This window comes from Patella vulgata, chromosome 2 (assembly GCF_932274485.2).
Source record: "Patella vulgata chromosome 2, xgPatVulg1.2, whole genome shotgun sequence".
Taxonomy (NCBI): domain Eukaryota; kingdom Metazoa; phylum Mollusca; class Gastropoda; family Patellidae; genus Patella; species Patella vulgata.
In genome coordinates this window covers 23,609,195-23,622,579 of record NC_065880.2, presented here as the reverse complement: position 1 = coordinate 23,622,579, position 13,385 = coordinate 23,609,195, and the positions used below count along the sequence as shown (strand labels likewise).

Here is a 13,385-nt window from a genome sequence, read left to right as displayed (position 1 = left end):
GCTATGTCCTACCCTTATTTCGAATTCCTACTGTCAAAATTCTTTTAAGTCCATGCCAATGTGCCAATGCAGGGATCGAACTGGGGACCTCCAGATTTGCGAGCCAACATCCTACCCACCGAGGCTTAATTGTTAAAGGAGCTAAACCTCTAACTTAATATTTTCCATAACATTCAAAATTTAAAACAGAAATTAGAATACAACTTTGGTCCATTTCAATCAATATTATTGTAGTTATCTTGCCGTCAAAATATAGGATACTAAAATCCAATATTTAAGACACAGTTAACATTTTATAATCAGTACACGAGTCATGTATTCTATGGTTTTAGGCACCATATGTAATGAACAAAGAAAAACATATTCTACAAGACAATGCAGAAGTAATTAGTAACGGCTGAATCACAAATGAGAAACTGAAAATAAAAAAATGTGTAGAATTAATAAGCAGGCATGAATGACCTTTATTTGTGCCTTCAAGTAGTATACTTTGGCCAAATTCTATAACAACCTCAGAAATGTTATATACCTTATACACAAGTTAGAATGTCACAATATCCATAACGTTTATGAGACAGAATATCAACAGTGTCAGCCCCCCAAAATGTTACAGATGGAAATCATATGAAGCAAGCTTAGTGGGGTGAAGGACGTCTTCTAAAAGAGGGCAACCGACAACTTGTCACTGATGTGTACGAATTTATTGCTAATATTCCCATGGAAAAATACCTGTGTGCTAAGCAATCATTATGTACCACCTGCTCATAATGTTACACTTCAATATGCACGATTGAAAAAAACCCGCATTGAGTGTTTATGACACATTCGAGCTAAGAGCTATAAGTAATCGTTAATCTTTGATACTGTTCATTCATGGTGATCGAAATATCAATAATTTCTAGGATGCAAGAGCGACAACTTCATAAATAATAGGAGAAAGGCAAGTTTTGAAATATTTCATCAACAACTTTTCTTTCTAAGGTGTTACAAAATGTAAACAGACCAACAGACAACAATATAACATCAAATTAAAATGTTGGGGTATGAAACATGACACAACTAAAATTCAAAGTATTTAATTCATCTTGTATAAAATTACACTGGATTTAAGTATACAATACATAACATCTTTTCAAAATTGAAAAATATATACCCCAAACTACCAAAATATTCAATTCATTATTTGCAGTAGATAATTATATGCATATTATATTATTTCATAATTTTCAAGTATATAATGGAATGATACAAGTGTACTACTTAATTTAATTTAAAATACATAAATTCAGTGGAAATACCCAATTTAAATTTTTAATTAATAAAAGATATTGTGAGTCAATTGAACTAGTGGATCACATTTAAATTATATTTAAATAGCAAATCATATTAAAATTCAACCTAAATAATGAGGTATATTGAAAATTCAACTTCAATAGTGAAGTTTTATAAAATTCAAACCATAAAGTTAAGAATACCGGTATTGAAATTCTACTGAAATTCCATTCAAACAACTAACTTAAAGATACATTGTCCCAAAAGTATTCATCAAAGTATGGCAAATTTGGTATATGGAAACTGTAGACACTGAATCTTACTAGAAAATACTGGATTATCTGAAAAACACCCATGGGGCAAGCACTGAGCAAAAATGTCAGGATATCACTAATTGGCAACCCGACTGTTGTCTGCCAGCTCATTGTGTTCTAGCTTGACTGAGAGAGCAGTTGTTATGTCTTGATCAAATAGTTAGGCGGTTTTGGGAATACTGAGAGGTGTCAACGTACAAAAACTCTGCAATTAAACATCGGAAAAAGTTGACAAAAAATAATTCAGAATTTACTTAGGCCTCAAATATGTATGTTAAATGGACAGTAAGTAATGAAAAATACATTCTGAAAAATGAACCCCCCTTCATGAATTAAGGTGACAGATATGGCGTCTACAAACAGTTTATTTATAGCTTAGGTAGCCCCACAGTGAATACAAAGTTTTGTGAGTTATTTGAAGCAAATTTTTGATAGATTAATTACTTAGAAAATGTTTTAAGTCTAAATATATTATTAAATCACACAGTTTGTACTCGGGGAAAGTATCTTTAAGTACCGTATATTGAAATTGCACTCAAATAGTTAACTTAAGCATACATAAATTTAATTCAAATAGTTAACTAAGTATACTAAAATTTAACTAAAATAGTTAAGGTATACTGAAATACAACTCAAATAGTTAACTTTAGCATACTGAAATGCAACACAAATAGTTCACTTACAGGACAAGGTTTTGGTGAATTTACCAGCAATACATATTTGCAATAATTTTTTTTAAAAACCCTGTCACATGTAGACAGATGAACTGACTGGCCATTTGACAGTGTTGACAACAATATATTTCCACATAAAATGTGGGCATATATTAAAACCATAACAACAACAAAAATACATGAAGATGCCAAACCCCTGAGCATATATATATATATGAAAAATCATAAACATCTGACAAATTCTAATCTATATGCTTCATTATTTAATGAAACTAAAGAACAATATGACCTAAATTGGAAGAGATTTTAATATTTGTGGCACACTTTTGGCATATTCAAATAGATATATTGCAGATGGAAATTGGAAGCAGGGTTCTCATATATCACAGGTGGCTGACAAGAAAAGTGTGTCTATTAGTTTGGATAGGACAATAAAAAAACACGGTCCAATAGTGTTCCTCCTTTATTGCACATAAAATATTAGTGAATATTAATTTTTCCATCTAGAACTGGTAGAGATAAAGGAGGGGGGTGCCAATATCATATTGTAACATCCATTAATTCTTCCATCTAGGACTGGTAGATATAAATGGGAAGTTATAAACATTAGGAAGACCTGTGTGAGATACATTAAATGTTGGTGTCCATTTAAATGGTGGTAAACCATCACCAAGTGTAGGGCCATTAACAATATCAGCTTCTAAATTTAAAGCCATATTAAAATCCGCCACCTGAAAAAAGGGAAAGCATATTTGTTTTAATGTCAGCAAGAAATATCAGATTCCAAAGAGAAATGGAAAAACATAAATTAATTGTACTGATAATCTAAAGCCGCTGAGGGATCTCTTACAATATCAGTCCAAAAATCCTTTAATTCCATTCAGTATTTTCAAAGTTATGATGAATTGAACATTTCACAACATTCAGTATGCTCTGCAGATGATATAAATAATACCAGTGTTGGGTAAAACTTTTGACAGCCTCCTTTTAATCCATTTGAATCCAAGATGGCCGATAACCTATCTTTGTTGGGTTTTTTAAATAACATTTTAGGCCAGATTTAAAGCCTTAAAAAATTAGATATTATCCAAAACATGCACAATCTAACTTCTGTGACTTTGATAGGCATTTAGTAATTGAACATATTAACACAAGGTACAATTTAATGGATACAAAATTACTGAGTTTAATACTAAGTGACGTTTCGACGAGGATACTCTTGTCTTTGTCAAGCAAAGGATACCAATATGTGAATAGTAGACAAATGCATTACAGGACAGTTTTAGTTTAAAATTAGTTTAAACTTAATTTATTGCATCATCATTACATTTTACAATACAAATGGGTTAGACAAAAGTCCTAAGGACTAAAAAAGATCTTCTCCTTATATAAGAACAGTATAAGTCATAGCTTTGATGTCTTCTTCATAATATCATAATGATCATTATATTTTGTTTTGAAGAATATCTGTTATTAAGAAACAACTTTTGCAAATATAGACATGTATCAAAATAGTTAGCTTTCAATTTGTTTATCTTACCTTTGTATCATAGCAACCATCAGCTCTAGGTGATTTTGCATCTAGGTCGCCACGGCAACAGATCGTGTTACATGGGTTATCTTCACTATATTTATCTTTTTTATAATCTGTAATAATTAAAATAGATCAGTTTTTTTTTAGATGTGGGAGATATATGAAGTAATGAAAGTTTTGATGTCTTCAACTGAATTTGAATGATCTTAATCTCCAGGAAGTTTAACACAATGACTTTTTATATGTCTGCTTTTTATGTGTGATTAAATGTGACCCATGACAACAAAATGAGTCGAAAGTCACTGTTTCACAATATGATCAAAAATGTTGAAAATTTATTTGCTTTTTTGAGTTTTCTTTATTTGTTAAATCTAGGGAGCTCCAGTGAGTATGAAGCTGGCTTGCTAACCAGGAGAACCAGGGTACAATCAAATTGAGTATGGAGGACCAGAGTTTGATCCCAGAGTTGGCCAAGAGAGTTCCCCAAAATTTGCCATTCTGGGTTCCTGGTAAGGAAAATAGCCAAGCATTTCAGATAGGACAAAAACCATAATTTCTGTGTATATTACTGGCAGCTAAAAATCAAAATAAGGGTAGGTCGGTGACCTGTTGGCTGTTGCTCGAGTAGAATTTCGCTCACAGCACACCGTCTGGCTCATATTCACCAGACTGAATTATGCAGAAATTGAAGAAGTTTTTATATTTCGATAAAATAAAATTCTTACCATTATATCTCATGATGTTCTTAAAAGATGTTAAATCTACAACCTTTCCTTCATCTCTACGGAATATTTTAGCTCTTGGTGCCAGCTGATATGTTGAATCTAGACCATGTTGGGCAGAAAATTCAGGATAGCCACTCATATTATAAATTTCTTCAAAAAATGGTACATTGTAAGATGGCCAATAACCTGTAATAAGTTAATATATTAAGAACTTTTTATCAAAAAATAATAGACCATGAAATCTTTCAGAATCATCACAAGGGAAAGAAAAAATGTCAAAATTTTGAGGAATCACAAGGAACTATAGTGGTTTTTATGTGGTAAATGTTGTTTAAGTCAAATGAATCAATGTAATTCCACCAACACCGTGATGTTAAAACAGAGATCATTGTATTTAGCAGTGAACGTTTTAAAATGGAGAATAAATATAGTAATAATCCAAATAAATTGAAATCTTTATAAATTTTATTAACTTACCAGCTCGTAATATTTGTGTCTCGTCACCAGATGCTACTAATGTCGGTATCTGTTCTACTACCCATAATGCATTATCTCTTATTTCTTTACCCAGAGTTATTTGCTTTAGATCAATTACCATATACTGATTATTATAGGTCCCTAAAATATTAATAACATAAATAGTAGGTTCCCATTAATCAGGGATAACGTCCTATCCTGTTTAATGCACATCAGTTGTCACTGTAACAGGGGGATATCACAGCATAGTTTCCTCACCCTGCATAACACCCAAAATGTATTTTTTGTAGGACCTAACTATGACAACCATTTTAAATATTTTGTAAACATTTTAATATGACTTCCTTGAAATTGGGGAGCCACGGCGACTCAGTGAGTAAGACACTGGCTCACAATTAAAGCAGGAGGTCCTGATTTCGTTTCTGATGTTGGCCAAGGAAGTTACACAGGATTAACCTAAATGGTTTTCCTTTGTCAATGCCACAGTAGTGCAGGATGGAGGTCCTGGCACTGAAAAAGAATACAGTTGTTCGAAATGAGACAAAACACCAAGGTCACGTGTCGACACGAGCATGCATGTAAATCAACTCTTGCCAGTTGGAATTTTTCATTACGACATTAGCCCGGTTGTTTGAGAAATAAAGACATTAAACCCCCATTTCATTTAATTTGTACACATTTTGATATATAGTTCTGAAATCATAAAGCCATGTTTAAGATGCAAGTAATCATATAACAATTTATTTTAAAAATCCTGGCAGAGGCCTAAAATTTCACAATTAAATAAAGAATCTCACCCGAGTTATATGTAGCCAGTATATCTGCCCATTCTTTACCCGTGTTAGCTAACATATTAGCTACTCTAACACGATGCCATGCCAACAGGTTATTGGGTGTACAAGATTTATATAATGTTGAATTAAATACATTGTTAGTTGTCTGCAACATAACCATTTTACTTCCTAGTAAGTAAAAATCGTCCAGTGACTCCAAAAATCCTACAAAAAAAACCAAAACGATCTTGATAGATAAGTAATAATAGAAAAAGGGGATACAATAACAAATGAAAGGGGTGTACAATAACAAATCAAATGGGAGTAAAATAACAAATCAAAGAAGATATAATAACAAATCAAAGATAATGAACAAATGATGAAGAACTTAACAAGAAAACATCAACAGAACGAACAATACATGTACTGAACTTCGAGTTGCACATTCTTAAATAACAATTAAAACTGAATTGAGAAAAACCAACAGATTTTTTAAGGAAAATTTACACTTTATTTTAAATTCTAATCTGTTAAGTTTGTTATGTACAATCTAAATTGAATGGCAGTCAGTGGGAATTGTTTAGTTAAAATTTATACCTGTTTTATATCTTGAATTTCTAATTTCTGAATTATCAGTAGTGTAAGGGTTATGGCTCCTTTCCTGACAACTACAATAATTTGTGGTGAATAACCACTATCAAAAGTTATGTGATTATATGTAAATAATTATATTATAATTACCTGGATAACTAGCGAATGAGATGCGTCGAGCAGATGTCGATTTATCACTGACATTAAAATTATAATGTTTAAATATTCTAGATGTAGCCGAATACGCAAACCAACTCGAGTGAGACATAAAAATATCTTCATAAGCTCCCAATACCTACACAATATACAGAACAATACATTATAGGATTTACCAAAAATTACAAATCATCTGGTCAAATTTCAACTTCAGAGAAATAAAGAGAGAAATGGGGTTTAAAGTTCACGCGACACAGACTGGTTCAATTTTAATGCAATAATTGACCTGCTCATACGGGTCATTGAATGGAAGGAAACGAGAGGACCAGGATAAGATTCACAAGGTTAGACAGAAGACCTACTCAATTTCATGTCAAAGTGCAATCCAAACCCCGTTACTTGACCCAATGACAGATCTTATCATCAAAAGTGCACATGTTAGACCATTCGGCCACTCAACCACCCAAATTTCAAGGAAACAAAATGAAATCGGGTTTATCATCCTGGTTTTCTGCACCAATTGTGCTAATATAAACAGGTATACGCCATCAGTCAGCTATGAGGGTAACTTTGCCCTGACAGTAGTATTTCCACCTACTCTTCGTCAAATTCTAAATGCCAAGGATTCCTTTAACGCGCATGCTAACAGATCTCTTTTTTCATCCCATGAGAAGGACTAGAACCAAAATATTTGTACGAGCTTTTTAAAATTTAATTTCCAAATAAATGAAATAGATAGATGTAATAGAGCATCAACAACCCAGGCTGGTCATAGTGCAATTTAGTCAGGCATTTGTGTAAATTTATCCAAAGCTGTTTCTTCTTGATTGCTACAAGGGAGGTAACTACACTTTACCTTCACCATTGCTGAACAATGTCCACTCTCTTGTGCATAAATCATGGCCTGTTCTTTAGTCATTTTCCTCCAATCTGGTATACTTTGTGGATCAACAACTCTGACCAAATCAATCAAATCACCAACACCATTTAATACTTGGAATGCATAAGTTTCTAAAGCCTATAAAATAGTCAAAATTAATACGTTTCCATAAATGCTTTAATAAATTGCACAAACTAAATAAAGTCAACTAGCTTTTGTCGGAAAGAAGTCTGCCTCCATCTGCATGGTTAACGATTTAGGCAAATTATGTTTTTTAAAATATGGTCCTTTTTTGCATCGCTTGGGACTAAAAGTTGATTTATACTCCACTAAGCAAAGCGAAGAATTGTCTTCGCATACCTTCATACATTTCTAGGCCTGTTTTTTTTTATCTGAACATGAACACCTTATTGAAGTATATCGAAGACTGACAATGACATTCAGATTATCTAAATCAAATCACATCTGGTCTCTTGTAGTTTTTTAATAAAGATGTGCCAATTGTACATTATTCATAGAAGATAGAGGTCATGTGATTATTTCATAGAAATATACATGTGTGATAGTGTACTGGTAATCTGTATTCAGTAATAAACTGATACAACACACTGCCCTTTGATAGACATGAACAGATATAAATGAAATTGGGTTTAACATCCTACTTTTCTGAACCGACTGGACTAATGCAGACAGGCTTAGGTCATATGACTAGAACCACTGCCCTTGCCAGGCCCTCTGTCCTGCACCACTGACAAAGGGAAACGGAACAGGACACCACATTGGAAAATGCTCAGGAACTTTTACGAACAACATCGGGAGCGAACCCTTGACCTCCTGGTTCACGAACCAGTGTCTTACTAACGCAATAACTGAGCTCCCCAAGAACTAATATAAAATCTTTTTTTATATCAAGCAACAACTAAAATATGAATCCATTAAGCAGTTCCATGAATTTATGATGGACCCCGAAGTCCTATGGTTACTACTAATGAAATAGAGCATTTTCTTTTGTTTAGATACGAATGATGCAAGCAGTCATATCGATCTTCTACTGTGGCATTTGATCCCAATTTGTGCTGCCACTTTTTGTCGGAACAATCCAGTTCAAGTAAAATATTCTGCCTCCTAGATAATAGGCTTTAATGAATGTTATTCAAATCTTAGGTTAGCCATGGTGTAGTTTTCCAATAGTCTCCCACTCAAAATATTTTGAATATCACAAAAAAAAACCTGAAAGAAAATGCTGAATCCGGAGAGAAAACTTGACATAGGCCTTTCGGGATGAGCTGCCTCTGGTGGCCAATCCTTTATCATATTAAAATAATTTGAAATCTATAACAAATAAGATTTGGTGTGCTTACAGGTAATGTCTTCTGGGTAAGTCTTGCTGCATTATAACCTTCAATCAAACCATCATACTGGGATATAATATAACTAACATGGCGCCACAGAGGATTTTTGGGGACGTTTTCTTCGATCATTTTTCTCATCCATTGATCCTGTTGGATAAAATATTTCTTTACTTTCACTTCAATAATTGGACTTCGTTCACCAGAGAAAAATATTCCACGTACATTCTGATAATGTTCTGCAATTCTCCTGAAAAATATATAAAAAATTATTAGATAGAAACCATCAAAAAAGTCACCGATTCGTATTTGAAGACAAATAATTAAATCTTTTGTCTCTTAATTAGTTTCTTACCACTCTTACTGTAATTATTTATCAACAGTAATCAGAGATTAATTTTATAGACAAAAGATAGCCCTATTATTGATACCTAATTGATTGATACTTGAAAGAGTCAAGCACAATAAACTGTAATGGACTGAAAATCAAAGCTTTGTGGTAAGACAAAATTTATTGCCACAGCGAAAAGAATCGCCACACAGGAAAAGGCTATCGCCAAAGAATTTCCCCACATTATATATTTTATCGCCAAAATTATATTTTTATCGCAATTGGCGATCGACAGTGTGATTTATTTATAGGTAAAAGGGTGGTTAATCGATACAGCAGAATTATTTATAGGTAAAAGGGTTGTTACTGATTAACTACGGTTATACTTATAGTTCTTTTTTTAGACACCCACATATACAATATTGTCATCAATTTCGTAAGGTTTGTTTGACAACTCTTCCAGGTGAGCATGGTCCTGATTTACGCAGGACGCCTACCTGTTCATTTAGTAAGTGACACTGTTCAATATAATGTGGTGCCCATGTACAGTAGGCAAACTTCAAAACTTCAATCAAGACACCACATTTACATATTACAAGTATCACATGATACCACATGACGAGAGATACTTGTCAAAAATAGGTTCTTATTAAATATGCCTTATACTTTCTAACTCTAAATCTAATTACAATGTAAATATTATCAAAGCTTTTATTCAGAGTTGACTCCAAATTGGACTTTTTTATTTATAACAGAGTTAGTTTGAAGATTTTCAAGCAACTTTGTCAAGCAACGGAAAGGAGACAAGTCGCTAACTCAATATCACCCACAAAACACAACTTATTGGTCAGTCTAAATCAACATTGATGTTGTTATCTTACCATGAAAAGATGAGCTTCTGATAACGAATATTTAAGACAAAATGAAAATTTTAAAATTGGTACATGAATTGCATGCTAGAATGATTTTGAGCACCATTTGTAATGAAGTGACTTGATGAATGAGGCTAAACATATCGCACAGTATAATATAAATCAGTTTACATTCATAATACATTATTACATGCACTGCAACCCATTTGTGTCCATTTCTATAAGGGCCAAAGAATAGAGATTTAGCTGCGATAACCATGGGTTCTTTAGCTTTCTACAGATACAGGATGGTGGCAATCTACTGATACAACAAACTTACGAAGCTGTAAATCGACCTTCAAGGAAACCGGTAGCAAACATGATATCTTCATCTGCTGGCTGAGGATTCCCATTACCAGCCACGATATCTAATATACCCCAGCCATTTTCCATCAATGTATCATTGTAAGTTCCGAATGCAGTTGCTCCCTTCATATCAACTTGATTAGCTGTAAAGGTACAGGCCTTATTCTTACAATAGGCACTGCCATTCTGAAACGTTTCTCCTGCAAATACAAACATAATGTTGCCAAGCAATGAATATACATCCCTTCATATATATCAGGTTTTAAAGTAGCTAACTCAATATTTTCCATAATATTTGAAATTAGAAATGAAATGAAATGAAATGGGGTTTAACGTCCTACTGTTCTGCTCCTATGCTGGGCTAATGAAGACGGGCATACGCCATACAGCGTGCTATGAGGGAAATTTTGCCCGGGCAGCGGCACTATCGCCTACTCTTATATCGAATTCCAACTGCCAAGGCATCTTTTACGTGCATTCCAATGTATACACGAGACCTCGGTTTTTCGTCTCATCCAAAGGACTAGACAGCTGTCCTTGTCAGGCCCTCCGTCCTGCATCACTGACAAGGGGGAACCGCGCCGGAAAATCTGGATGAACTTTCTCGGCCAATGCAGGAATCGAACACCCGACCTCCAGGCTAGCGAGCCAGCATCTTGCCCACTTAGCCACATGATTCCCTATATGAAATTAAAAAACTTGAATTAGAATTCAATATTGGTCCATTTCAATCTATATTGATGTTGTTATCTTGCCGTGAAGATATGGGAACCTACATGTATTATCAAACATTTAAGACACAAGAACATTTTATAATCATTAAACTAAACATGTCCTACAAGACAATGTGGCAGTAATTACTTAAATTAGTAATGGGCTAAAGGCTGATTCAAAAATGACAAAAAAATTATAATAAAATGTGTAGAATGGACTCATTGTTTCAATGGCATTTAGTAAATTGAACTGGAGTATGGGCTTCTGGTATCCAATATTTAGGACAAAATAAACAGTTTCAGAAAAAATATAAAATAAAAATACACCATACATTATTATTTTCAGAAAAAATATAAAATAAAAATACACCATACATTATATTCAATATTAGTAATATTACATAAATTGAATGACAATTACATTTATAACCCAGTGGGCAGTGACCAACAGTTGAATAATACTAATAAATAAATCTGCTGATTGAACCTACCTCTACATGACGGGAGAATCAATAATACACCAATTATCAACAACATTTTAATTAATCTTAACAAGTAATGACGCGTGAAATGATCAAAATATAACCAAGATTAACTATTTTTATTTTTACGCTCCCCTCTAGGTATCACGTGATACACGGTGAAAATCACATGACTTGAACATGTAGACATGATCACAAAGACATTACCAATCCTTTCACAGCGGCAATGCGAAGCCGAAAGCTATCTTCATTCAATTAGCCCAGTCGGGGCACTTGGGCAGAGCAGTGTAGGACGTTAAACCCCATTTAATTTAATTTCATTTCTTTCAACTGTGTTGTAGAAGATGATAGGCCTTTAAATTTACGAGCAGTACTGGTCTACGTGTGACGTCACATCATACCATCTCCATGGCACATCGGGCGTAGGCCTACTACTACTAGTACTAGGTAGCAACCGAGCGGAATTTCTCACCCGTATTCCAGTACTCGGACTCGAGATCTAGGTAGCACGATTTATCCAAATCCACCATTATTTCAACTCATAAAGAACGGTATATTATCAAAATATCGATATAAATTATTGTCTTGTAAGTTGAAATAATGGTAGAATTTCTAATTTTTATTATCACTTTATATAGGCCTATATTTATCAAGTATTTTTTCTTGGCATTTTTTCTTTCCTGTGTTGTGTCTATGAACTTTTCAGTGTAATTTTCAAAAATGGAAATGCTTAATTGAAAGAGGATTGAGTGAAGCTATAATTGAGTAGATATGAATACTGCCGAAAAACAGTTGATGAGTGCCGATCTAGTTAATAAACGATTCCTGGCCCAATCTTAAGATCCAGTTCGCTATGCCGTTGAGTCAATGTATCAAAAATAACGACATGTTCTGTAGGTTGTAGTTTTTCTAGACCAACCGGGATGGGTACACGGGACATCGGTTATCGTTCACTGTGTCTTAAATATTGGATATCGGAAGCCCATCTTTTCACGTTAAGGTAACAACATCAATGTGGATTTAAATTGACCAATAAGTCGTGTTTGCAATGTCGAAGACTGAATGAAATTCTGTTAAAGACTTGGCTACTTTAAACCCTTTTCATATCTACGTTTCTTTTTGTTTTTCGCTGTGAATCAAGCTGCGTGTCGCGGTTTGACACGGTTCCTAGTTTGGATTGGCACTTTTCTTTTTTAACTTACAAAGTAGGCCTTACTTATAAGCGACCGTATAAATGACACTTGAAATCAACGGGTAGCTCTACAGTAATCATTATTGTATACAAATAATAAACAGTGGGGTTGTTGCAAAGCACCCCATCACGATATATTTACTATGTGGTGTGGTGGGCGGTAGAACATGCCCCCACCCCACCCCCATTCCTACAAAATTTTGTGTTTATTATTGACCATAGAATGATAAATGTTTGGTTCCTTAAACCAAATTTCATTTCATTTCGTTCCCTCCACACCGGAAGGATGTTTCTGCTGATAGCGAGGAATGGAAATGTAAACAATTCAAATTCAAATAGCACAAACGATTCAAAATCACATGTGGGCTTACAACGACCACCATACATATACCTTTACTTGGTTTTACTCGTAAGCTTCTAACCCACACTGATCAGCAGTGACTATTCGCTTGGGCTGAGAGGGATGACATCGGTGCGGGTTAATTAGCTTACAATATTAACTTTATTCCTTCTGAAAATTAAATTCTAGAATTTTTTTTTTTTTGAAGGATTAGAAAAATAAATAAAGATGTTTGAAGCATATATGGATAAAAAATATTTCTATTTAGTGTAAATGGGTATATAAAATGAGTAAAAGACACCATTCTGCCCCGGCCAGTTCACGTTATGTAAACATTGCACGCGCTATCGAGCCAATCATCGACG

General features: G+C 33.9%; 1 protein-coding gene across 1 annotated transcript; it reads right to left on the bottom strand.

The window, feature by feature from the left end:
* Positions 1–1,060: 1,060 nt before the first annotated feature.
* On the bottom strand, positions 1,061–11,643 carry LOC126811129 (phospholipase B). The gene is made up of 10 exons (XM_050536609.2): positions 11,498–11,643; positions 10,268–10,493; positions 8,758–8,995; positions 7,373–7,534; positions 6,511–6,655; positions 5,794–5,994; positions 4,997–5,137; positions 4,520–4,705; positions 3,801–3,907; positions 1,061–2,991 (listed from the first exon to the last, which is right to left on the bottom strand). Exons 1-10 carry the CDS (start codon positions 11,541–11,543, stop codon positions 2,818–2,820), a joined length of 1,626 nt encoding a protein of 541 aa, XP_050392566.1. The 5' UTR covers positions 11,544–11,643; the 3' UTR covers positions 1,061–2,817.
* Positions 11,644–13,385: the final 1,742 nt, after the last annotated feature.